The sequence below is a fragment of the Apteryx rowi genome, unplaced genomic scaffold (assembly GCF_003343035.1).
Source record: "Apteryx rowi isolate R43461 unplaced genomic scaffold, aptRow1 scaffold_131, whole genome shotgun sequence".
Lineage (NCBI taxonomy): Eukaryota > Metazoa > Chordata > Aves > Apterygiformes > Apterygidae > Apteryx > Apteryx rowi.
This window is the reverse complement of record NW_020447542.1, coordinates 600794-626286: the sequence shown is the minus strand read 5'-3', so window position 1 is coordinate 626286 and position 25493 is coordinate 600794. Positions and strand designations below refer to the sequence as shown.

Here is a 25493-nt window from a genome sequence, read left to right as displayed (position 1 = left end):
CATGTTTCATAGTAATTATTGTAAAGGGAGAATGTTCATCAAATTAATAATCAGCTTTGATTTAGTTCTTTTGATATGAATGAAAGTATTATTTGCTCTGATTTTTTTCATATGTATTTGTGTTTTAAATTGATGTTCATAAGTTGATCTTATGGCTAGGAGAAAAAGCATTCTGTCTTATGCATGCGAGCTGTAAACTGTTAGCATTTATTAGTCGTGTAAATGCATATAGTGTTTTATAGCCTTCCTAGAAACAGGATGGTAATATCTGAAGTTTGTACTCCAAATACAAATATTGAACATCAGCCTGAATTCTTAAGGAACAAAAAAAGTGTTTGGCCATTCGAAAATACTCAGCATAGAAGGTAGGTATAGTATGTACTTTACGGAAGCTTCAGTAAGCTTAAATATTTTGTATCTGATGTACTGCTTTCATAGTGCTGTGACCCTTTCTTGTACAAGAAAAGCGACGCTGAAAAAATTGGGATTGTGGGAATTAGTATCCTGTGGCTTTGCTAGTCCAGAAGCTAGCTATAATATAAGCAAGAACTCTTCGGTTACTTGTTCTTTTATAAGACTTCAGCTGGGACAAGATCAGAAGCTACTTTGAAAGGTCCTGGAAGAAAACATAGTGGTTGAATTTTGTTTTACGCTTCCAGGAACTAACAGTATTTTGCAGTCTTGAGCTGCTTCTACAGAAGCACATCAAGAGAATTGAGATCACATGAAGTAGAATCAAAGGTTTTAAGTGAATGTGTCAAGTGTTACTTTTCATTTCTGATGTCTTTGAAAAAGTCTGAGCTTACCAAAACCCTTCCCAGCACTGCTAGGCCTATGTGCATTCCTGTGCTATTTGGAGCGTGCCTACAACTAAAACTCATTGAAACAGAAAGCAGACAGTTGGCTTGCTGTTAACCAACAAATGGAAAACTCTAACATCCTCTTTTGGGACACATGCTTAAAGTTATACAGTGTAAATGTGAATGCATTTTGTAGGAATACATATTACTAAGGAAAAAACAAGTTGATTTAAAGGCAATCTTTGTTTTAGATGATTTGAGTAAGAAGCTAAAGCCATTGGCTGAGGAAGAAAGAAAGTTCATTCTAGATTTGAAGAAAAAGGAGTGTAAAGAAAGAAATTTTGATTATGATGGAAGAATCAATGCGTGGGATCTTCATTATTATATGAACAAAACGCAAGAGCTGAAGTACTCCATAGATCAAGAGAAGCTGAAGGAATACTTCCCAATTGAGGCTGTTACAGAAGGCTTATTGAATATCTACCAGGAGCTGCTTGGACTTGTATTTGAGCAAGTAGAGAGTGCTCATGTTTGGCATGACAGCGTCACTCTTTATACAGTAAAGGACAATTCAACAGGAGAAACTTTAGGGCAGTTCTATTTGGACCTTTACCCCAGGTAATTATGACTTACTATTTTACTTATGTGTTTAAAATGGAATTGGTCTGAGCAGGTTGCTGGAGTGAGTGGGATTAAATGCATTTGGAAGTAAATACTTGTCCCACTGGCAAGACCATTACTGTGTTCATTAAGTTGTCCCCTGGACTGTTTTCAGTTTGCTTACACTTCCTTAGAGTTCAATATCACTGAATTTTTAAGCTGAGGCCTCAGTTTTACTGAGTAAAATAGTTGATTCTTTATTTTTGTTAGGTAATATTGCATTCCTTCCTCACGCTCAGTTTATGAAGCATTATAACTCTGTTCATTTTCTGTAATATTGCTGTCTAGCTAGTTGTCCATCATTTTGTCTCCGCAACTTTTCTCCTTCCTAACTGTAATACCTTGTTTGACTTTGTTACTTTCATTTGTATTGAACCGTTACTTCAAGCTGTTCAGATTGATTATAGTCCAGTCTGCCAAGTGTTTCTAGCTTCTTTCTGTTCATCTGTAAACTTTATAGGTGTATTTTGTACCCCATTGTCCAGATTGCTAAAGAAAATATCAAATAGGTTGGGGCCAAGAAGAGATTCCTGTTGAACAAACCTTGAAATGTACTTCCAGGTTCATCTCTATAGCTCTTCCTCAGCTATCAGAGTCATCTGTGCTCTGTCAAGGGAGGAGACTGGACTGATCTGACATGATTTGCTCTCAGCTAGACCTTGTTGGCTGTTTCTTTAGCAATTTATAAATTGATTGATACCTTTTTTTAATATAAACTGATGTAAGGCTTCTCTGGGCAAAAGGAAATTAGGTTGGTTGCTATAAAAGTACATAAATTGTTCTTTTAAGACAGGCACTGGTTTTCTTCTTCACCTGTTTCTCTGCTCTCCCTTTTCTCCATATCCCACATGAATTGCTGAAGATACTTGTTAATAGGGTTTTTCTGATTTAACTACTCAAGTTTAGTAGTAAGAATTTCCAGATCATTTCTCTTTAAACTTTTGGATGTCACTGAAAATGCAGTAAACTGTATTTTTTTATGTCCTGTAATGAAAGAAAAGCTACTGCTTCAGAGGATAGAACCTAGTCCTTCCTGTTACAGTGTTCATGAGTAGTTTAAAAATAGAATTGACTTTCAGAAGTGTCTATACTTGTGTTATCTAAATAAGAATCAGATGCTTGTAAATGCTGCTGTCAATCTTAAACTGATGTGATTTAAGTATTGTTTTTCCCCTGTGTGTTCTTAACATCATATGTGATCATTCCAATGAAAAGGTTTCATTTCTTCATGTAAACCTTTAAAGAGACACTGACTCATCATGCCTGTCCTTGAATAGGCTGCTTATTCTGGTGAGCAGGCTTATGGTTTAAAGATAGTTTCTGATATATTTTCTTTTACAGAGAGGGAAAGTATGGGCATGCAGCATGCTTTGGTCTCCAGCCTGGCTGCCTTCTCTCTGATGGCAGCAGAATGATGTCTGTAGCTGCTCTGGTAACCAACTTTACGCAACCAGCATCAGATCGCCCATCATTACTGAGACATGATGAAGTGAAGACTTACTTCCATGAATTTGGTCATGTAATGCATCAGATATGTGCACAGGTTAGTGATGTTTCTATTCTAGTGTAAGACCTATTTCTTTTACCACTTGTCTCAAAGCAAGGTAAAAGTCTATTTTAGTGGTTTCTAATTTCAGTAAAGTATGTGTGCATTTTTTGGTAATTCTTCGAAGTAGAAGCTTGATTTTGTTTTTAATTTTCATTTAAAACTACAGCAGTGAATACAGCTTCTGAAAAAGTTTCATAAGAGCGTATCCTTTTGCATTTGTAGTTGAGAATACCTGTGACTAGTGAATAGATCCACGTATAAGGTAAAGAAGGTGCTCAGTGGTGGCTCCTGTTACAGCTGTCAGAAGGCTTTTTATTGTTCCTAGTCATGTGCTATGTACCTGTCAGAAACAAGCAAACAAAAAAAAGGCTGCTGTCCACAGGAATGCAAACGATTTGTGAATCCAGATAGTTATACTTTCACCTCCAGCATTTTGGCATTTAGTACTCCTTTTGAGTTATCATTCTTGGTATCAAAAGCATAAAACAGGTCTTGCCTGAGCTATCTTACTTTCTGCTCTCCCATCTGGCACTTGGGATTTGCACTGTTGGCAGGAAGAACTGAAGCTAGTCTGCAGATTTCACATCAAGACCTCAAAAAAGTTTTAAACTTCCTGTTTTCATTTTTACTTACATTTAAGATTGATTCTTCCAGATGATGATAAATCTATTATAGGCCTAATGACAATTTTATGTTTCAGAGAGGGAGACAAGTCTCAATATTCTTTCACCAAAACTATAAATTTGCATCATTATCCACAAGTCCAGCCTTTGTGTGGTGCTGCTGTGATCTCCTTTAGAAATAAATACCAAATCATAAAATTTGGGGGAGGTATAGCACCTGTTAGATTTTAATTCATGACCCAGATCCTAGACACTGTGACCAAAGGGTAAAGAAATAGGGACATGGAAGATCCTACGTTAAATCTAGAATTAAATAAACAATTCTCAATTAAAGTCCAGAGCAAAAAGCTAGACTTCTTTATATAATTTTGCATTATTTCAAAGGTAGAAATGTAATGATAGTTTGATCATCTTCACCCCAAGACAGTCATTTCAGGGCTCAGAAATTAAGAAGTCTGTTCTCTTTCTTCAGCTACATAAAAGCTCTTGATAAATGTGACACATTCAGCTTTCATGCAAAATTGACCACAGAATTTAGGTAACCAGTGAAAATGTGCACGTGTTGCAGAGCCTCTTCAGGGCAGCCCAGCCATCGCCTCTGATAACTTATGTATTTCTTCACTGGCTGGGGGACTGCACATCGGTCAGGGAGGCCTGCTTTCAACTGCCTGTCTTGCTGCTGAAGTGCTCTGTGTCTGTAGCTGCCATGCTTGGTGCTGCTGTACTTCATGTAAATCATTTAATGGACTAATAAACACACCTGCAAATAACTTCCCTGCCCCACATAAGCACACATCTTGTCCTCTCTCAGATTAGTGTGTGCAAAACAGTGTCTCATTTGGGGTTTTTTTCGTTTTTGTTTTTTTGAACATGTTAAAACTTACCCTGGAGGGCCTGTCCTTAAATGTTATGGGGGGGGATCTAACTGGGTGGGAATGTGTGAACAGCAGATGAAGGTCAGCTTTTGGAGAATGGTACAACTTGTAAGGTAGTGGGAGCTGCTGGGAAGTGAGATATCAGGGCAAGGCAGAGATCTGTTTATGGCACTGGGGAAGGGGAGCTGTCCAAGTACCTGAAACAAATGTCTTAATATTTATGGTTAGCATGGTGCAGTTATGGATAGGTAGATGAGTATATCTGGAGGCCAAGACACTCTTGCACTCCTCCTGTCTTTTCCTCTAGCCATTTCTATCACCATTGCTTCCCAGTTGTTTCTTCCCAGCTTTTTTTCCTACCTGGGATTCAGCAAGAATAATAAGAAGGGCCAGCCTGTTCCAGCCACGGATTTGAGTGACTAACAAGTGCATATGAAGGCAAATGTTTTTCTGCCTTTCTGCTGCTCATGAGATGGAGATATATGCACGTGGCATAGCTGCCAGTTCAGTGGGTATCCTATATGATGCATGATTTTTGGTAGCCCTTCAAGAAAATAAATTCAAAAGCCAGTCCTCCTCTGGTCATCTATTCTCAGTGGAGGAAGGAACCTAAGAAGATCTACAGCTCTTTCAGAGGGCATTTGGTTAAGTGGGATTTTTTTTTTTATTTTAGTACCTGAAATTTTTTGCTAAAAAGTTGCTGGGAAGGGAAAAGAAAAAAAATTGGGTTGGCAGGAGGAGGTGGAAGCTATTAGAAGACAAGTCTAGAGTGAGACCAAATAATTTATGTTTGTATTTGAACATCTGGCTTTCAAAAGTGACCAGTTCTTTTCAGAAATATTTTAGTTTCAGAACATAATCTCATAAAGATTTTTAACTGCACAAAATTTTCTTCAAAATTAGTATCTAGGGGGCCTTCTAAACCTGAAGGAATTAACAATAGTAAAGTGAAGTAAAACAAAAAGCTCTGATGTGATTAGCTTACAGAAGGAAGATTGTCATATCAGTGATTGAATATCAGATTTGGGGATCTTTCATTCCTAAAGCTGCATGTATTCCCTGGTTCAAAAAATGGTGCAGTATGTTTGTTCCCTCTCTCACGTGCACTCTCTCTCTCACGTGTACACACACACACACACACACACACACTTTGTGAATGAAGAAAGCTGTTAGAGCTTAACAGGTTAAGCTGGTCAAGTAAAATCTTTGAATCAATGCATTAGACCTGTAATACAATGAACAGTTTTGAGTGTATAATTAGAGTTTATTTTTTACTTTGATGGGGTAATATAACAAAATTCTGTAACAATTTATATCATTGTAATAAAACAGCATTAAAACATTCATATTGCTGTCATAGCCTAAGAGGTGAAAGGATTATTATTAAGAAAAATGGAAGTATCATTTTACCCTGATGGAGAATGCACTAAATAATGACTGAATAATCCATTTTGTTGTTTGGTAATAGCCTAAATATCTGAATTTATGCCCTCTTTTCTTCAAAGTTCAATATTTTTTTCTTACTATTGACCTATTGAAATGATTCCTTCTGCTGTGATTAACACTGAAGTTTTGGCATCTGAAAGTTTATATTCTGCTAGAAATCCTATTCTATTTTCATTTAATACAATGACTTTCTCTTTTAGACTGATTTTGCTAGGTTTAGTGGAACTAATGTGGAAACAGACTTTGTAGAGGTACCCTCACAAATGTTTGAGAACTGGGTATGGGAAAAAGAACCACTACAACAAATGTCAAGACATTATAAAGATGAGAGCCATGTTGCAGACACTCTCCTTGAAAAACTTGCTGCCTCTAGACTGGCTAATACAGGTATCTTTCTCCTCCCTTCCTCCCCCAGTGTATATCTATATGTATATATAGATAAATAAAAAATTGTAGGAAATGGTCAAGATAATATCCTTTGTAAAATGTGACAGGCCAATTACACTTCTTTGTGTGTATATTATCACTGTCAGTGCCATGAAGAATTAAGTGTGCACTACAATAAAATAAGTTAATTGGATGAATAATTCCTGGATTTATTAGCCTGGGTGCAACCATTAGTAAAGGCTGTGATGACAGATACTGCTATATGTAGGAATGGTAGCAGCTCTGGTTTTCCAGCCTATCCATGGGGCTAACATACTTTTATATTTCTCTCCATGTGATTTCTTTGCTTTTTTTCACCCAGCAACTTTGCTCATATAAGATTGGGGGGGCAGGGGTGTTACCTTTTTTTTGTTTGTTTTTCTTTTTCTTTCTTTCTTTCCCCCCTCCTCGTTTTTTCAGTTTTCTGGTAGCCCAGGGCAGACACTGTGCATCAGTACAGAAGCATCAGATTTTCTGCACGGTGTGTTCTGCATTTGATTTGCCCATGACACTTCACAGACGTGGAAGTTGTTTGCAAGTTTACTGAGCATGCGTAACATGGCTCATAAACCCCCTAACTTCTCAAACCAGAACCTTAAGTCCATGTTTTCCACCTTCCTGTAGATAGATACACTGCCTCCCCAGTCTAAGGTCCCAATTCCATCCTCTTTCCACATCTCATACCATCTTACCTGTATCTCCACAGCAAGACTGTAATCCCATGCCATTTCCCCTCATCCCATTTTTAATCTCTCTCTCTCTCACTCCTCTGACCCTGTAATCAAGACTCCCCCAAACTCATAGTCTTACCCATTTATGGTACAATTTATCTCATCAGCCCACAGCTGTTTGCCTCATTCTGTTTCCCTGTCCTGAAATGAGAAGTGCCTGTTCTTGCTGGCTTGTACAGGCATTGTAGCTGCATAAGCATCTTATCTGGGCAAAGATTCATATCTTGTAGCTTCTTCAAAAAGCAGAGCCAAAAGCAGCAGCAGCAGCAGCAGTAGTTGCTGCTTTTTGAAGTGTCTCAGGTAACAGCAGTAGATATACTACCACCGTCTGTGTAAGCCTTGAATTAAATGGAATACTGAAAATAAGGACAACTGAGAGCATCATTTTAAATACTGAAATTTTATTTTAAAGTGTCTACTTTAATTTGATTTTAATCCATGAGGAAAATAACGAAAAGATGGAGTTTGCAATGGTAATTTCTTTATTAAAAATATGCTCCTCTAAATTTTTGTAACTGAAGAATTCAAAAGAGAATAATAACACAACTCCAAGTTTTTTCCACAATTAAAATTCTAATAATTCAGGATGTGAGTTGAGATCTTTGAATAAAAGGCACTAAAGAAACTCCAGCTACTTTGATGGTAATTAACTGAATGCTGTTATCCAACTAGGTCTTTTAACTCTCCGTCAGATTGTTTTGAGCAAGGTTGATCAGGCACTACATACCAAGCCATCTGTTGACCCAGCAGATGAATATGCCAAAAACTGCATGGAGATTCTAGGAATACCTGCAACCCCAGGTATGTTACCATGAAACTTTTGTATGGCGTGTCCGAATGCTTTGATTGAACATACTTTACTTTTCCAATAATGCTTGTCATAGGGAGGGGGGAAAAAAAAGAAAAAAAGTTTTCATAGAAGAATCTAGTTCATGAAACTGAAATAATTACTTTGAAATTTGGGATGATCTTAATGATCTTTTTATTCTAAGGAAGGTGAAGGTAAATGTAAAACTTAACCTTTTGCAGATTATATTTTGGAGTGATGTGACATGAATACCGCAACAGGGTCTACTTTAAATATTCTGTCACATCTGCGTCAGATGTGGAAACTGGGAAAATGGGAAACTGGGTTTCCTTTATAGGCAGTGGAGTATAGCTGACACTTTTAGAGGCATACTCAGACTCTTTTGTTAGAATCACAGAATCACAGAATCGCTGAGGTTGGAAGGGACCTCTGGAGATCATGTAGTCCAACCCCCCTGCTCAAGTAGGGTCACCTAGAGCACATTGCACAGGATTGCATCCAGGCGCATTTTGAATATCTCCAGAGAAGGAGACTCCACCACCTCTCGGGGCAACCTGTTCCAGTGCTCTGTCACCCTCACAGTGAAAAAGTTTTTCCTCATGTTCAGATGGAAGTGTCTGTGTTTCAGTTTGTGCCCATTGCCTCGCGTCCTGTCGCTCGGCACCACTGAAAAGAGTCTGGTCCCATCCTCTCGACACCCTCCCTTCAGATACTTGTACACGTTGATAAGATCTCCTCTCAGCCTTCTCTTCTCCAAGCTAAACAGGCCAAGCTCTCTCAGCCTTTCCTCATAAGAGAGATGCTCCAGTCCCCTAATCATCTTTGTGGCCCTTCGCTGGACTTGCTCCAGTAGTGCCACATCCCTCTTGTACTGGGGAGCCCAGAACTGGACGCAGTACTCCAGATGTGGCCTCASCAGGGCTGAGTAGAGGGGGAGAATCACCTCCCTCSACCTGCTGGCAACACTCTTCCTGATGCASCCCAGGATACCATTGGCCTTCTTGGCCACAAGGGCACATTGCTGCCTCATGCTTAACTTGGTGTCCACCAGCACTCCCAGGTCCTTCTCGGCAGAGCTGCTTTCCAGCAGGTCAACCCCCAACCTGTACTGGTGCATGGGGTTATTCCTCCCCAGGTGCAGGACCCTGCACTTGCCTTTGTTGAACTTCATGAGGTTCCTCTCTGCCCAGCTCTCCAGCCTGTCCAGGTCTCTCTGAATGGCAGCACAGCCCTCTGGTGTATCTGCCACTCCTCCAAGTTTTGTATCATCAGCAAACTTGCTGAGGGTGCACTCTGTCCCTTCCTCCAGGTCCTTGATGAAGAAGTTGAACAAGACTGGACCCAGTACTGACCCCTGGGGGACACCGCTAGCTACAGGCCTCCAACTAGACTCTGCGCCGCTGATCACAACTCTCTGAGCTCTGCCATTCAGCCAGTTCTCAATCCACCTCACTGTCCACTCATCTAAGCCACACTTCCTGAGCTTGTCTATGAGGATGCTATGGGAGACAGTGTCAAAAGCCTTGCTGAAGTCAAGGTAGACAACATCCACTGCTCTCCCCTCATCTACCCAGCCAGTCATTCCATCATAGAAGGCTATCAGATTGGTTAGGCATGATTTCCCCTTGGTGAAGCCATGCTGACTACTCCTGATCACCTTCTTTTCCTCCACATGCTTGGAGATGGCTTCCAGGATGAGCTGCTCCATCACCTTTCCAGGGATGGAGGTGAGGCTGACTGGCCTGTAGTTCCCTGGGTCCTCCTTCTTACCCTTTTTGAAGACTGGGGTGACATTGGCTTTCTTCCAGTCCTTTATATAGATGCATTATTAATTTTTTTCTATAGCTGAAGTACTATATTCATCAAAGAAATTACTGTATTTGATTTAAATACATTAATGTTAATATACTTTTTTAAGGAACGAGCATGCCAGCTACTTTTGGTCATCTGGCAGGTGGTTATGATGGCCAGTACTATGGATACCTGTGGAGTGAAGTGTTTTCCATGGACATTTTTTATAGCTGCTTTAAACAAGAGGGAATAATGAATCCAAAGGTAGGTGCTGAATAATTTTTACATAAGAATTTAGTTGAACTTTATCTCTAAAACCAGATTTATTGCAATCAGCATGATCCATAGGTTTAATGTCGCAAGTGCTTCTGCTGCATCTCTCAAATTCAGCAGAACAAAAAAAGATGGTGTATAAGTAACTTTACTGCTTTAGAAAACCATCTGGAAATTTCCAAGAGCATTTGGATTTTAATGTAATTCTTACATAAGATCAAATATTTACAATTATTTTATGACTCTTGATACATATTTTCTGTGTTACTTTGACCAATGCCACCGCCTTTAATTTTGTGCCGAGAACCATACTCTTCCACTGCAAGAGCAGATGCTTGTTATTCTGCTGTGAAAGCTGTATGATAATAGTGCCCTATTTCCAAATAGTACCTCAAGTGTATGATGTTTTTATGTAGTTATTATTTAGAAAACTCAATTTATTTTGAGCTTCCTCTTTCACAGCACAGCATAACTCACTAATTTTTGCTTCTTTAATTTTTCTCCCAAATGCCTTTCAAAGTTTAAATTGTTGATGGGTTCTAGATTTACTGGTCTTTTTACCCCTGTGTAATCCTTTGACCTCTCTTTTCCCCCCAGCAGAAAGGAAGGTCAGTTAGTGGTGTAGTTAGTAGCCCTGCCAGTTCTGGTGATCTTTTTTGTTTTTCAGAGATGATAGTATTAGACCTGTGACTGGGGATGCTGCAGCTCTATCATGGGGAAGATCTTTTGGTGCTCCTGCTCCCCTCACCTGTCTTCTGGAGTTCAGCAGCCAGCCCTAGCTCTTCCTTCCCTCTATCCAGTATCTGTGTACAGGGAGAGGTAGAGGAGAGAGTAGAAAGTGCTTGACTTCCCTGTTACTCTCCTGGAATTTGCCTTCATTCCCTCTTTCTTTATCACAGCAACCAAAATTGCTAGAAACAAAACAAGATTAAACCTTGACCTGGACAAAGAGAGGAATCCCAAGAGGAGATGGGTAGGGGCCAGATAACTGAGGTAGTGATTAGGCCAATGAGTGTTATGGGAAAAGGGGTTTTATGAGGAAGGAAGTAAACGGAAGAGTTTGAGTAGAGGTGACACAACATTTGGAGGTCAAGGTTGATTTTTGAAGTTCGAGGGATTCATGACAGGTACATGTGAGGGTAAAGCACTCTTGCTTGTTAGACCAAACTATTGTATCCCAGTGATTTTGGGAATGTTGTCACTCACAGAGAAGGAAAGAAGAAATGGCAAGTTAAATAAGAGAATAAAATAACTTTTAAGAAAAGATGCTGTTGGTATGGATCTTAAAAAAAAGTATTTTAGGAGGAGTTAGACTTAATATCTTTTGAGCTGCTTGCAGTTGGGAGAAATGGAGTAGGGTGTGTGTGCTGGACCTGTGGGACTTTGTGTCACTTTTCTCTTCTGGCGCGTGCGTGCGCACGCACACACACACACACACACACACACACACACACACACCCCTCCAGTGTCATCACAGACCTTTTTCCTGTTATCTTTACTCCCTTCCCTCAAAACTCTTTTCTGAATGATTGTGTAGTCAAAACCCTAAGCTACATTTTCCAGAATTGCTCTGTGACCTTTACTTCTCCCTAGGGGTTAAAGTGCCCTTTATTCTGATTTTTCTGTAAGTTTCTGTCTTTGTGCAGGAAGCTTTGAGAATAATTTAATTATGCTAGGAGCAGGTGGATGTTTACTGTGCCTCAGCTAAAAGGCCGCTGGTGCCCTTAATGTGAAGCCTGCTGTCCCAGCTAAGAAGTGAGGAAGAAAAATGGTTATTCTAGTGTGTATGCCATGTATGTATGTGTGTGTGTGTGTCTATCTCACAGACAGACACACACGCGCACACACACTCTCTTGCTCTCACCCTTGCTCTCTGCTCAGGTGCTCATTAAGTCCCTCTTCAGAGCCATACAATCTTCTCAAATCAGTTATCTTTTAACTTGTTGTTCTTTACTTCTATTCCCTGTAAGCATAATAGAGTTCCCCAAGATGGGTCAAATAATCTTTTATAAACAAATACTAGATACCAGTATGATGGCACAAGTAATTTTTTATAAAAAATACTAGATACCAGTATGTTTTTTGTATTTATTCATATTTCATTGCATTTAGATTTAAACTAGTTTTCAGAACAGCAGGAAAGAAAAACAATTACAGTATCATCACTAGGGTTTTTAGAAACTTGGCTTACCTCTTCCTGTTAGAATAAAACCTCTCTTCCTGTTTTGAGCAACAGATATAGAAACTAGTTTGAGACTGTGTCCGTAACAATTCTTCAGCAAACAGTTACCTCTGTAACTTCCTTAACTGTCAAACCCCTCAATTCAAGTGCATTGTCTGAAGTTGCCTCTGGTCTCCCTAGAACTGGGTGATATGCTGTCTCGGTGGAGAAAGACTTGTTTTACCAACACCAAAGATTCAGTTTTACTCAGATAAAAGGAACAATTTCTTCATTTGTGCTAATGTTCAGGCAACTAACACAATCAGCAAAATATAAGCAACACTTAAGTGATCTTTGTTTCATTTTAGTTTTTCCAGCTTTTCATTGTGATGATGCAACTGGTAATGCAATCAAGTCTTGGAAGTCCATTAGTTAAAAGGACCTACACTTATTTTGCAGTACAGCTATCAGGAAGCCGTGTAGTCCTATAATCTCTTAGCTTTGATTTGGGGGAAGTATATATGTGTATATACAATGACTAAAAGAAGGAACCTTGTTTTCTTCAATGTAAAAAATAAAAGTATATAGGACTTCAAAATAATATTTTCTTATCGATATTCATGTCTTAGAGGCCCAAAATACTTCAGGTACATTCCTTGAAGTATGACTTCTTAAGAAAGCCCTCATATTTTACTGTTGTCTCAGAAGCTCTTGATTCATTCTTTTTAAAGACACTCATTCCTTCTGAAGTAATGTTTCTTCCTGAAAATATAAAATATTCCATTACTTTAAGATACTTTAATAGGGAAGTTAGATATGTTTATGCATATTATATGCGTATACATGCCATGTTATTCCACAGTGCTATAGATGGAAGAACTATCATCTGTCCAAAGAGAGAATAGAAAAAGAGAAATTATGAAATTGTTAAGAGAGTATGGATGTTAGGTTCCCTTTTGCTGACTGTCAGTCATGGGGATGATCCATTACTGAAGATTGTGTGGAGACTGTGTATGTGAGCTACACCTGGAACATCTGCCAGAAACTGGGAACATTGTGCGATTATAACTTCCAAAACTGTAGAACCAGAAGAAAAAGGATTCCTCTTAGAGAATAGGTTAAATTTCTGCTGTCTTGAGCCTTCCAACGGCTCTAAATTATACTTGTGGTATATTCTGGATTTGGTTTTAAGTAAATCTGGAAGGAGAAAAGCTGTTTTATCTTCTGTAAGTTTTTAAATACACAGCAAATACAGAGAAGAGGCAATTTGCAAGATAAGAAATACTAACATTCTGCTTTACCTTTTATCAGGCTGGGATGAAATACAGAAACCTTATTTTGAAACCTGGAGGATCTTTGGATGGGATGGATATGCTTCAAAATTTCTTGGAGCGTAAACCAAGCCAGAGAGCTTTCCTACTGAGTAAGGGATTGTGTGTTCAGTAAAATTATGGTTTCTTTGTAATGGCATATGATTACAAAATGAGCTGGAAATGTCAGTGTATTTCACACCTTACTGTGTATCATTTTGGGTCACTTGGGTCACATTTTGATGATTTTTTAAATTGTATAAATAATGTGACTTTTTAATTGCAAAGGTCTACAAAATTCAGCACATTGGAAAAAATTCTGAGATGTGCAGAAGCTGAGAAATTTGGTGAATTGTTATGAAATAATACTGCAGTTGCTGCCCTGTATCTCTTTTAATAGATGCATTTAAACTATGTCTTGTGATCAAATTTTAAACTTGGGGGGACGAGGAGGAAGGGCACTACCAGCAATAAAAGAAACATGCATTTTTATTCTGTGTTCTTCTRTGATATTGATGGCTCACAAATGTGTGTGTGGAAGAGAAGGTGTTTGCTTTCATCATGATTTGGACTTAGTCTAGCTTCCTGACAAATTTCAAGACTGAGAGCCTTCTCCCAAACAACTTTACAAATACTTGAGATACTTGTGTGATACCTTTTTATATTTTGTTCTGATGCATGTTAAATTATTGTATTGTTTATGAAATTATACTATATAACTAAAACCAAAAAAAGATTAAGGTGAACTACCCTTTTATTTCCTTCGTTGAGGAGAAACAGGCAAAATCTATGAGCCTGGCAGTTCTTCCACTACCTTTTTATTTTTTGTTGATGATCACTAGTCAGATCTTTGTTTTCCAAATTATACCAATGGTGGCAATTGCTAACAAGTCATACTTGAACAATAATAATGGTTTCAGTTGGTCTGTGAAGTATTCTGAAAAAAAAATACACACACGCACACATAAAGGAGAAGAGGAAGAATATGTCCCCTGTGTGAATGGTAAAAGTCAGTCCAGGATTTTTACTGGTCCTTTCCAGTGTGGTATGCTGAGGTGTCACAAAAATAGCTTCAGAGATTTCATGATTTCAGCTGTTTGTGTGAAAGTAACCCAGGAATTATTTTGCAGCTTTTCTGAAAGATCAGGGAAAATGTCTTACAAGCCAATTCTACATCCCAAATAAAACTGCTGATCCAAGTGCACTATTTTTGTCTTTAGATATCATATCCTGTTTTGGTATTACAGCATTCATATGAACAAAACTTTAATTTGGTTACTAATTAGCATTTCTTAGACATTTCAGCCATAGCTGTAAATATGGTTGGTATTTTATTTGTTGGTTCAACCACAAAATAATAAAATGTACCTGGTCAACTCGAAAGACTTCTTCCTCTTTTGCTAGCAGAAGAAAACCGAAAGCATTTACTTGAGGTCAAATCTCCATGTTTGAGGGGAAAAAAACCCTGTGAATCTTAGGTTGGAACTTTTTTTTTCTTTAAAGCATTTCAACTGAAAAAATAAGAATTGTATTCGTTTCCACTTGGGTTTTTGTTCCAAAGTGGAAAATTTGACAGGACTTATTTTTGAACTACACTGGTTACAAATGTGAGGAAACTTAGAAGTTTAGAGCCAAAATATATAAACTATTTAGTTTTATCACAGCACATAAGTAAATGAATTCTAACTCTCATAGTCAGTTACAGATTTAGACCCCAGTTTTGCTGGGGTCATGAAAATATGATACATGAAAGTCACATAAGTGAGAACCTCTTGAACAATAAGTATTCAAAAGAACAACTGTAGAGGAAGGGTTAGGAGACTGATTCTTTGTACAGAATGGATGCAAGATTATCATAAAACCTGTGAATTTTGCCTACATTATTTTCTGTTACATTCTGATTGGATTTGGAAGTATTTTGCTTTCTTTCTTTTTAAACAGCTATTTAAATTATTGTGATCCTGTCTTATCAAAGGGTTTTTTTTCTATTCGCACTGTGATGGTAGTTTTGGTGAGCTAAAATGTTGCAAAAAGCTGCTAAGCGATACTTTACAGAAATGAATCTTCAAATTTAAGCAATGGAAGTTTTATCAAGAAGCAAAATGTAGTATTTCTTTTACAGTTGCTAGGTAGATTTCCACATGAGGGAGACCTTTCTCTGCATAAACCAGAAGTCTCAGGTTAAACCAGATAACTGCAAATGCAGTAATCGTAAACAAAAATATGTCATGATAATATTTAAAAGTTAGGCTTCAGACAGTACTGATGGTAATGATTATAATTTAATTGACTGGCTCTTTATTTTCCTGCTCTTTAGAGTATGCATGTTATGCAGTAAATTGTAACTGAGATAAACTGCAGGAAAATGCCTACTATTACATGTATGTGAAAGTGCCTACATGAATGTATAGACTTGCATTATCATCAGCTGGATATCCTTGTGTGTAGGGAGAAGAGAAACATAAATCATGCTGTGCCCCACAAATATGTGTTGTGATCTATACCTGTCCCAAAGAATAGGATTTTTTTGCAATTGGTTTTTATCGAAGCCAGCTCCCTCAGTCTGCATCAGACAGGAGCTAAGTTGGATCATTTATGCCTAAAGCTGCACTCAGGGCAGAAGGTTAATGGGTAACATTGTGAGGTGCTTTGAAAACATCTAATGTAGTAACACATCAAACTTGTCTGCTGATTTTTATATCAGCTTCTTGGAGGCTATGAATCAACTTCAAGTTCTCATTTCTTATTGCAAAGACCTGATCTTGTAATGAAAAAGATAACCTGGATAAAGACATCTTTTCTGTTCTTGCAGTGAAACTTTCCATTGTAGGCATGAAGCTTGTCTATATAGGAAACAAGCTTATTCTGACACTGCTCCAAGGCTGTGAAATAAAATCCCCCAAGAAAATAGGGAAACGTGATCATAATCTTATGTTTTAGAAACAAGAGCTAATTGCCTTGACACTGCACAGGAAAAATCATATTCATTCAGACATGCCAAAAGGTAGGTACCTGGCAAAAGCAGCCTATTTCAGAGTTTTTAAACCCATGCTTCAATTCAAATTCAAAACTTTAAAACTTCTTTTTATTCCAGCTCAACTTTATGTTCACTGTAATAAAGAAATGAAAAAGTTGTTTTAATTTGTAATCTTAATCTGTAGCAAACTGTTGCCGTCTCGAGTTAGTAATGTATTATTTCTTTATAATTTCATTGTATTTAGGATTAATTTTTTCCTGCACCAGAAACTCAAACTGGACTTTGGCTGACTTCACAACAAAGCTTCAAATGAAAGGAAACAGATAAAATTGGAGACTCAACAGAGGGGTAACTCGGAAAGTGGTTAATGGCTTTCCAGGCATTCTGCTGCTCCACTGCAGAAGATAGAATGGGTTGGGCATGCAACTGGGTCATGAGAAGGCTAGATGATGGCTGTTATGGAAAATCAGGCTCRCCGGCCTCCATAGCAGGGTCCGACCCTAGGTTCCTGCTGAGGCAGAAGTTTGAAGTCAGATTGGAGAGAAATAAAATTTAATGATATGCATGTGGTAATTACAGCTCGAGCTGGGTGCCTCCGAAGAGGGACCCCGAACAAAGAAATCCCTGGGCAATTATACCCTTACAATCTAAATTCCCCACCCCTTAAGCGACAGTTTGGACCAATAGTAATAGTTAGGTCTGGGGTCTTCCCCTTCTTCATTGGGCCCCTTCATTGTCCCTAGGCAGGCTGCTGCTTTTCTTATCTTCAAGGTTGGGTACTCCTGCTGTCCGTGTAACTTCTTTATCCCTCCAGCTTGAGCTGGCTCTGGGGCCCCCTTTTACTTATCTAGGTAATAATTCACAGCTTGAGGCCTAAGGCTTCAGCAAATTTAGCTACTAATGCTAAGCAAGTTATGCTAAGCAATTAATTCTAGACAGCTTCAGTCCGATATTCTCTAACAATGGCCTCAGCAGTCTCTGCTGCTGGTCATCCAATGTAGGTCCAACACATAGGCTGCCTCTGGATTGCTTGCAAGCCATATGACCAAACCTGAATGGTAAAAAGGCTGAAGGAAAGGTTTAAATTTTGTTGTAACTGAAGAAAGTCTTGAACTTCTCTGAGCCTTGGAGACTCTCAGTTAATATGCTGACTCAATAAAGGCAACTGTAAGGTTTAGAGTCCACGTCTGTAGAGATCAAATGGAATATTTACTCTGACACTTGAGCTTCTAATGCTGTTACAGTTAGTTTTCCTGTGCATAGTTCTGTTGTGTATTAGAGTGTAATATAGCATGCACTTTGTGTGTGTGTGTTGGGGGGGAACCCAAACCTTACTCTTTTTAATCAGTAATCGGGGTCAACCAACTGCTGATCTTGTTTGTCACACAATTGTAACCCTGTTTTAATAGATCATCAGGCAGCAAATAATTCTAATGTTTACAGTCATTTGGTATGGGAGAAGTAAAATTACTGCAAGAAGAAGTGAATCACAAGGTCAAGATCTCTGCTTCCCCTCTGAAAAATGAAACCATTTCCAAATGCATTTAGAAATGGTGGGTAGTAGTTGAGTTAAATGGAGATTCCTGGAGGGGTTTTTCCAGAGCTGGTTGCACAGGGAGTGGTAAGGATAGAGCTGGCAGCTGGAGATGTGGTGAGTGGGAGTTGTGTGTCTGGAGGTGTGGAGGACTGAACCAATTACTGGAGGGATTAGAGAGGTTAGATGTCAGGAGTAAGGTTATGTGGTAGCTCATGTCAAAGGAAAAGGGAGGAAAGCAGTAGGTGGAAGGATGAAGTTGGAGTGGGGTATTTTCACAATGGTTGTAGAAGGGTTGAGGTGAGTGTCAGGGTTAAAAATAGCAGGAAAAAAGACAGTAGCTCCGTGCATATTGATTTATGAAAAGCTACTGAATGCTTTTTATTATTTTACAAATCAAAAACAACACATGCTCATATTTATCTCTGGATAGATATAGATCCTTATCTTTTCATTAACATGCCAAGGAACATGAGATTATGCACAGCATATTGCTTGAATACTTCTGCTTCTTCCTGGCATCTGTATATTATTTCTTATTTCACCATCATTTGCTCCATGAATATATGTTAAATAATATTTTCCCATTGTGGAAAGAAAAAATGTGATGTTACGGGGCAATTCTGATTTATGGGGCTGGCAGTCCTATATACCTAATCATCATTGCCAATTGTAAAAAGTATAGATGATAGAAAAGAAATGGCACCAAGCAACAAATAATCTATTTTAGACCTGATTAGGATAGATAAAGATGAATTAATTACTGGATTGGAAGTTGGTGGTTGCCTAGAAACCAATACTCATGACCTAATTTTGTTCAGTATTGATTAACAGAACAGACTCAAACAATACTTGCTCACACTGTACTGCCAATGGATTAAAAGGGCTAAATATATCATTGCTAAGGAGGCCAATGAGTAAATTAATTGGAAGAAAAAATGTGAATGAGAAGTGGTAGGACTTCAGAAATTAATTGTCCAAAAAAACCCACAATTTCACAACTTAAAAAGAGAACAGTTCTGCCTAAGAACCAATCTGTTTATCAGTAAAATAGCTTTTAGAAATAAATGAAACAGAAATGGAGAGTCAGGAGTAGGAAATAGATATAAAATGAAGAATTGTAAAGTGTTAAAAGATGATAAAGGTAAGGGCATCAAGAAAAAAACTGAGAATGAAAGTTTTATGGTCAATAAGATGCAGAAATTAATACAAGAATCAAGGAAATCCCATTTGTCTTACAGACCCTGTAGTAGAGGGAGATGCTAATATTGTTAATGACAAAAAAGACATTTTTTCATTTACTGTTTCTCTTCTGCATTTAGAAAGAAGCAGCATGATGTAATCATATCATATGAGAACAGTCGGGTACTTTCCAGTCCATTATGAAGTGAGGAGGATATTAAGCAATATCTACTAAGAATAAACATTTTTAAATGAGTAGGATTGGATAACTTGCACTCTGCAAACCTACAAGAATTGGTAGGGGTTTTTTTTCCTCCCCACTGCTGTTAATTTTGGGTTACCAGGTATATGCCACTGTAGTAGAACAGGGCTAATGAGTTCCATTGTTCAGAAAGGGCAAGTAGGTGACTATTGGTCAGAGAGACTGAAATCAGTCTTCAGCAAACCAGTGAGAAAATAAATATTGTTCTGCTGCTAAAGAATTAAATGATGAGCATAATTAATTCAGTGTAAGTAGTTTTACGGAAAACGAGTTTTGGCAGACAAGTCTGATTTAATCATTTATGGTCATTACAAGCCTGACAAAGGTGATTGTAGAAAGGCTGATGTAAGGGCCATTTGACTTAGTGCTCTATGTTTTCTTTCAAAATAACACTATATGGTATCAATAGAGAATACATTTAACAGATTAAGAACTAGCTAACTGTTCTCAGAGAGTACTTGCTGGTGTAAAATTATCATTGAACAGGGTCTACACGGTCTACAGTGATCTAAGTTCCTCAGGGATCAGTAGAAGACCTGGCAGAATTCAATACTTTACTCAAAGATCTGAAAGTAATGCAACATCACCAGTGATAAAATTTGCAAATAACCGAGAAAAGCAGTCACATAGATTTCTCTATATTGTTTGAGAGCTTGAGGCATTAAATCTAAAAATTTCTGTAACAAAAGTTATACATCTGGTAACTAAAAATATAGGCCATGACTACAGCTTGGTGGACTGTATTCCAAAAAGTACAGACTTTTGAAAGTAACTAAAGGCTGGTTATAGTAGTCAGTTTGATGTGAATTGTTATGAGGCTATGGGAAAAATGGTTAAAACAATCTCATGATGGTTGAGTGCAAGAGTATTGCATAAAAGCAGGTTATTGATACAACTTCTGTGTATAGCAGTGGTAAAATGGGTACAGCAATTGCATGTGGTTTTGGTGTTCATATTTTTAAGTGAAGGTAGTTAGGAGTTCATAAGTGGCTCTGTATGTAGCATATAGTTAAGCTGTGGAAATCCTTACCAAGGCTGCTGTGGATGCTCTAAGTTTACATGTTTTCAGAATAAGACTCAACAAGTTCCAGTCTTGGAAAAGAAATCCATGGAGGGTAACTAAATACCCCCTATTCAGGAAGTCCCCAAAAAGTAAAGGGTGATCAGAAGAGTATAGAAGGAAATATCACATATGCTGGCCCTATTTGTGTACTCATCTTAGGCATCTGCTTTTAGCTGCTGTTGGAGATAGGATACTGTTCAGATCAACCTTCTGTTTGATCCAGAGCCCCAGAATTTATTGAGAGCTGGAGAAAACAACATTCAAAGAGAGACTTAAAAAGCTTTATCTATTCAGCTTAGCAAAAAAAAGAAGATTCTGTGATGACTTAATTATAGTCTCTAGGTGTTGTCATTATATATTAAAAAGTTCTTTAGTAGGAGAATGTCAGCTGGAGGCTGAGACCAGTCAATGCAAAGAGAAAAGGAAATATCATTTTTAATAGTGAATGAGATTAACCATTGCAACAAACTGCTCAGAAAAATGCTAGAGTTGTCAGCTTTTGATGTCTTCAAATCAAGACATGTGAAAGCCCCACCAGAAGATATGCTTTCGCCAAACATAACTTATTGGGCTTTATCTACAATAACTGGGTGAAATGAAGTGGCCAATGAAGTGCAGATCAGTTTGATCTCACAGGCCTTTTCCCTTTAAAACTCTACAATTCCATAAATCTTACCTTAGCAAAAAAAAATGTTGCATTTTTCTGTAGGACAGCAGTGTAAAACTATCCAATGTAATTCACTGCTGAGGAGTTCTAGCCTTTTAAGGCACTTACTGAAAGTAAAAGCAAATGTAGAGCTTACTTCTAAATTAAGGGAAATTTTAAACCTGAGATGGTTTCCTTTAAATGCATAATTGTGAGACCTGTTAACTTTTATAAGGAAGCTGAGCAGACAAATGTTTTTCATGTAATAAAGGGTAACTTCATGCTTTGTGTTTTTGTTGCAGAAGGCAGTATTTTTCTCTGTAGAAGTAGAAGGTGGTAAGTAATATTCCCAAGTTATTGTTACAAATAGTCTTTTTAACCAAGGTTAGTTGTGTTTTCTTCATTGAGTTGTCCTCTTCTGATTTCCAGACTTTAGTTAGGCTTTAACAGATGATGTCTTTCTGCAGAGCTAATACTTTCTGATTTCAGTCACTACCAGGCCAAAAACTGGTCTTCTCCCTCTCCCTCTCCTTTCTTCTCCATTAAAGTGCTGGTCTCTTCAGAAATTCAGTCAATGCATTATCTGAAACATATGCTTTTAACTTAGGAGAATGCACTTGGCAAAGAATCGAGTAATTTATATTTCTCCCTTTTCTTTTACTAAACCCTTTATTTGCTAACAGCCAGCCATGGCCCAACCTCCAAAATAAGTTGCAGCGAAAATCTGGCAGAAGATCTGAAATACAATCGGTTTTATAAAACCAGATACTGCATGAAACATTAATAAAACCAGGCCTTGCCCAGGTTGGACTGATGGCGATTACCTTTGCTGTATCGTATATTGTCTTCCTGAGCACCCAGAAATTAGAAGATATCTAACTAGGCTCCAAGAGACAGATTTGTTCTGCAGCAGAAGGGATTCTATCTCTTGTTGGTGTTCAAAGCTGATAGGGTGATAGCTAATCCTGAATAGGTGACAGAGTAGCTCTGTTTTCAATTTTTTTTCTTTGGTGGTCAGCAGGGATTGAGACTGCCCGTCTGAAAAGGAAGAGAGGAAAAGAGCCAACTCAAGCCTCTTCAGATGCTTTCTGGGCTGGGGAAGTCTTCAAGAATGGAGATTGTGCCTCATGCAGATACTTGATTAATGTGATCTCAGTTCTGTTTTGCAAGCTACACAGGTATGACTTATTATGCCACTGCAGAATGATTTGGCAAATAAATCCATAATGTTTCTATTGGAATAGAAGCTGTTTAGTTATCAAGAAAGTTCCTAAAATATTAAAAATTGATATTGAAACTTTCTTATTATTATTGCTGGCCAACATCCATGGCAAAAGTGATACTCTAGATGATTTCCTCAAGATAACCAAAGATGTTTCAGGTGCTGATATAATATTCCTGTCATTTAATTATGTGATACATTCATTTCATTAAAAGGGAAAGCTGCATCAAAAGTGTAAAGATATTGCTGACTTCATTTAAAAAAAAAAGCACTTTGGGGTTTGTTCAGAAGCATCATGATAAATAGTTAGACTTTAACATAAAAAAAATAAGGGACGTATGAAATTTCAGGCAGCAGCAGAATGGGAGTTTTCAGAACGAAAATTTTACATGTAGGAACATAAATTTCTCCATCATTACCTCTAGTCTCACTCAGGATTTTATCCCAGAAGCTCAGCATCTAACTGGTATCATGATACTTAATTTTGAGGCATTACACATTTTATATTGGCTTTTTCTGTCTTTTGATTTAGGCTAGTTATCTTCAAAGGAAAAACTTTGTCTGAGGGAGGTTGTGTGTTTTGTTACACACAAAAAATAATGACTTTATTTGTAAAACACTGCTGTATGTCAGGGATACAAATCAACAAGATCTCTAAGAAAATAAAAGACTTTTCTTATATAGATTTAATGAAAATGAATTGCTTTGTTTTAAAAGAAAGTATGACAGAGTATCATTTTATTCTTGACTTTCAATTAGATTTGGATGTTGTACATGGTTTTTTCAATAACTGGATAATATTATGAGTTATGGCTAAGAATTCTTAAATGGTTCATCCTGTGTTTGAAAACTGTTTCTGTACATGACTTGCAATTGACATCTTAGTGTAAGCAACAGCACACCTTTAAAAAGTATGAGAGTCCTTTCTTATGTCTTCAAGACATCTAAAAGAGCCTTCAGAATGGAGAGTAGTTTAAAGTAATATTTCTGAATTCACTTGTAATCAGATTGTCATTAAGGAATCTGAATCTTAAACTACAAATGCAGGTTGAGCATGAACGTTACTGTTCCCTCCATGTCATCTCACTGGTACTGGCAGTGCCTTGTGCTCTGGTAACAGTTTTGCCTCTGTGGAGCTTCTTTACCTGTGCTGTGGCTGCTTCCACCTTGAAATGTTTGATGTTTGTAAGTACTGTGTTCATTCTGCTGGCAGTAAAGGGAGAGGGTGGTCTAAATAACCAGTTGATTTTTCCTCAAGCCCAAAGTATAACTCCTATATGTGTAAGCTGTATTTTATTAACAGCATTTTATGGCTACAATTTTAAAATTTATGTTAAAATACAGAGCCCAAGATTACTTATTTAAGTAAAGATGATTTTCAGAGAATGAGTAACTGTTGAGCTCAATGACAGTGGCTGTTAAAGGAGCTGGAAAATTAAGCTATGGTAACTTGCCTGACACTATATAAAAATTTTAATCTCCCTCTTACTGACAATTTTTTATCTTAAAGCATTTTACAAAATGCATAACAGTATCCCTTTTTATATGTAAGAAAAATGAGACCTGGAGAAAGTGAATATTTTGAGAAGCGTCAAGCAATGAGTCTCTCAGAGTTGCAAATGTAAGCAAGAATGCCTACCTCCTTGTGCCATACATATTGGGGGTTGTAGCATCCCCATTTTCTTTAGAGAACCTGTGTTCCAGTGCTCTGAACGATTTAATTTTGAAAAGGGGGAATGATTTTCAGACAGAAAAGTGGAAGATGTGTGGAAGGAATGCAGGAGATCTATAATTGAATAGGGAGAGACTGGTAGCGATAGTAAAACTGCCCTTTGCTGAAAGAATTGTATAGCCATAACTCTCCACCACAAGTCACAAATATGAATGCATCAAATATTATATAATTAAAAATAAAAAATTAAGGGTCAGTATTTAGTATCTATTAAACACAGAGGCATATAAAACTTCAGGGTAATTTTTGTATGGGCAAACAGCAATATTTCAGATTCTTTGATGGTGACTAATATAATTTGTTGACTGAAATGGCCAAAAAGGAATTGCTATGAAAAGAATGATTTACTTTGCATACTCTCTGCCTGATTCAGCACACACACCAACATGTGTTGGAGTCCACCCCTACTCAACAAGCCCTTGAGCAAATCCTTTGCTGATTAAAGAACCTTAATTTCTAAGCCTTGTAATTCATTAATGTCGCTTCTGGCACTGAATTTTCTTATAATAGAGGCTGATGAGCCTGGGCTAAGAAAGTTGGGGCCCTTTAGGCTGGGCATTACAGACACTAATGCTATTAGTTCCACAGATCTTAGGTGCTGGTGCTGTTGCCGGTGACCCCCACACAAAGGGAATAAAACATCAACAGTTTTGGAAAAAAATGTCCCTGGCATGGAAAGAAATAATATCTGTTTCAAATACATTTCACAAGGACATGATGATTAAGTTACATTATGAAACACAGGGCACAAAGTACATTTTGTTTTTAATTATACATGCACAGTCCATTGAGAACATGAAGGAAATAATGAGATACTATCTGGATAATCTTTTCTACAACACTGATTTATGTACAACAACTTACTGTAGCTCACAATCTACTTGTGTTTTAGATTTAAGATCTAGAAAAATTGTTCGGTCAGTTCCCTTGCAGCTTCTTCCCTCTGCATGTGAATCAGGTAGCTCCCTCCCGCCACCGTGTCTGTTGCCAGGAGATGGGTCTCTGAGGGCGCAGGAGGGACAAGCTGCACCTTCTCGGTTCTGCTGGCTGATCTTGCTGTAGCCTGAACTGGTTAGCAGCTGTTATTATAGGCTGCCCGGCTTCAACCCTGTGGTTGTGGCCTGGAGGGAACACAGTTACTTGGGAGAAATGGCTCATTTGCAGTTGAGCCAACTGTAAGAGCTGTGGGAGGCTCAAGCATTTCAAGGGATTTCAGACACTTTCAGGTATATAATTGCAGCAAGTCGCTACTGAAGATGTGTGAACTGCATGTTTTCAGAGGCATATAATCTGGATAAATGTAGGTGTATTTTCATGAGAATAGCAAAAAGGACATTTTCAAAACAAAAGTCACTCTGCCAGATTTCAGATCTTTGCTCTAAAACATGGGTACTAAATATATTTAATTATTGAAATAAAATA

The 25493-nt window shown here is 37.8% G+C and overlaps 1 protein-coding gene across 4 annotated transcripts in view; it reads left to right on the top strand.

Annotated features, from left to right (window-relative positions):
* NLN (neurolysin) overlaps nt 1-16765 on the top strand; it is a 37429-nt gene extending 20664 nt beyond the window's left edge. For 3 of the 4 annotated variants that reach the window (XM_026056392.1, XM_026056393.1, XM_026056394.1), the window contains exons 8-13: nt 1052-1418; nt 2802-3003; nt 6154-6340; nt 7783-7911; nt 9837-9973; nt 13455-16645. In XM_026056392.1, coding sequence (XP_025912177.1) covers nt 1052-1418; nt 2802-3003; nt 6154-6340; nt 7783-7911; nt 9837-9973; nt 13455-13589 — 1157 coding nt within the window. In that variant the 3' untranslated portion in view covers nt 13590-16645. Of the gene's footprint in view, nt 1-1051; nt 1419-2801; nt 3004-6153; nt 6341-7782; nt 7912-9836; nt 9974-13454; nt 16646-16674 lie in introns of those variants that run through there. The other variant, XR_003251994.1, reaches the window with a different exon arrangement.
* Nucleotides 16766-25493: the final 8728 nt, after the last annotated feature.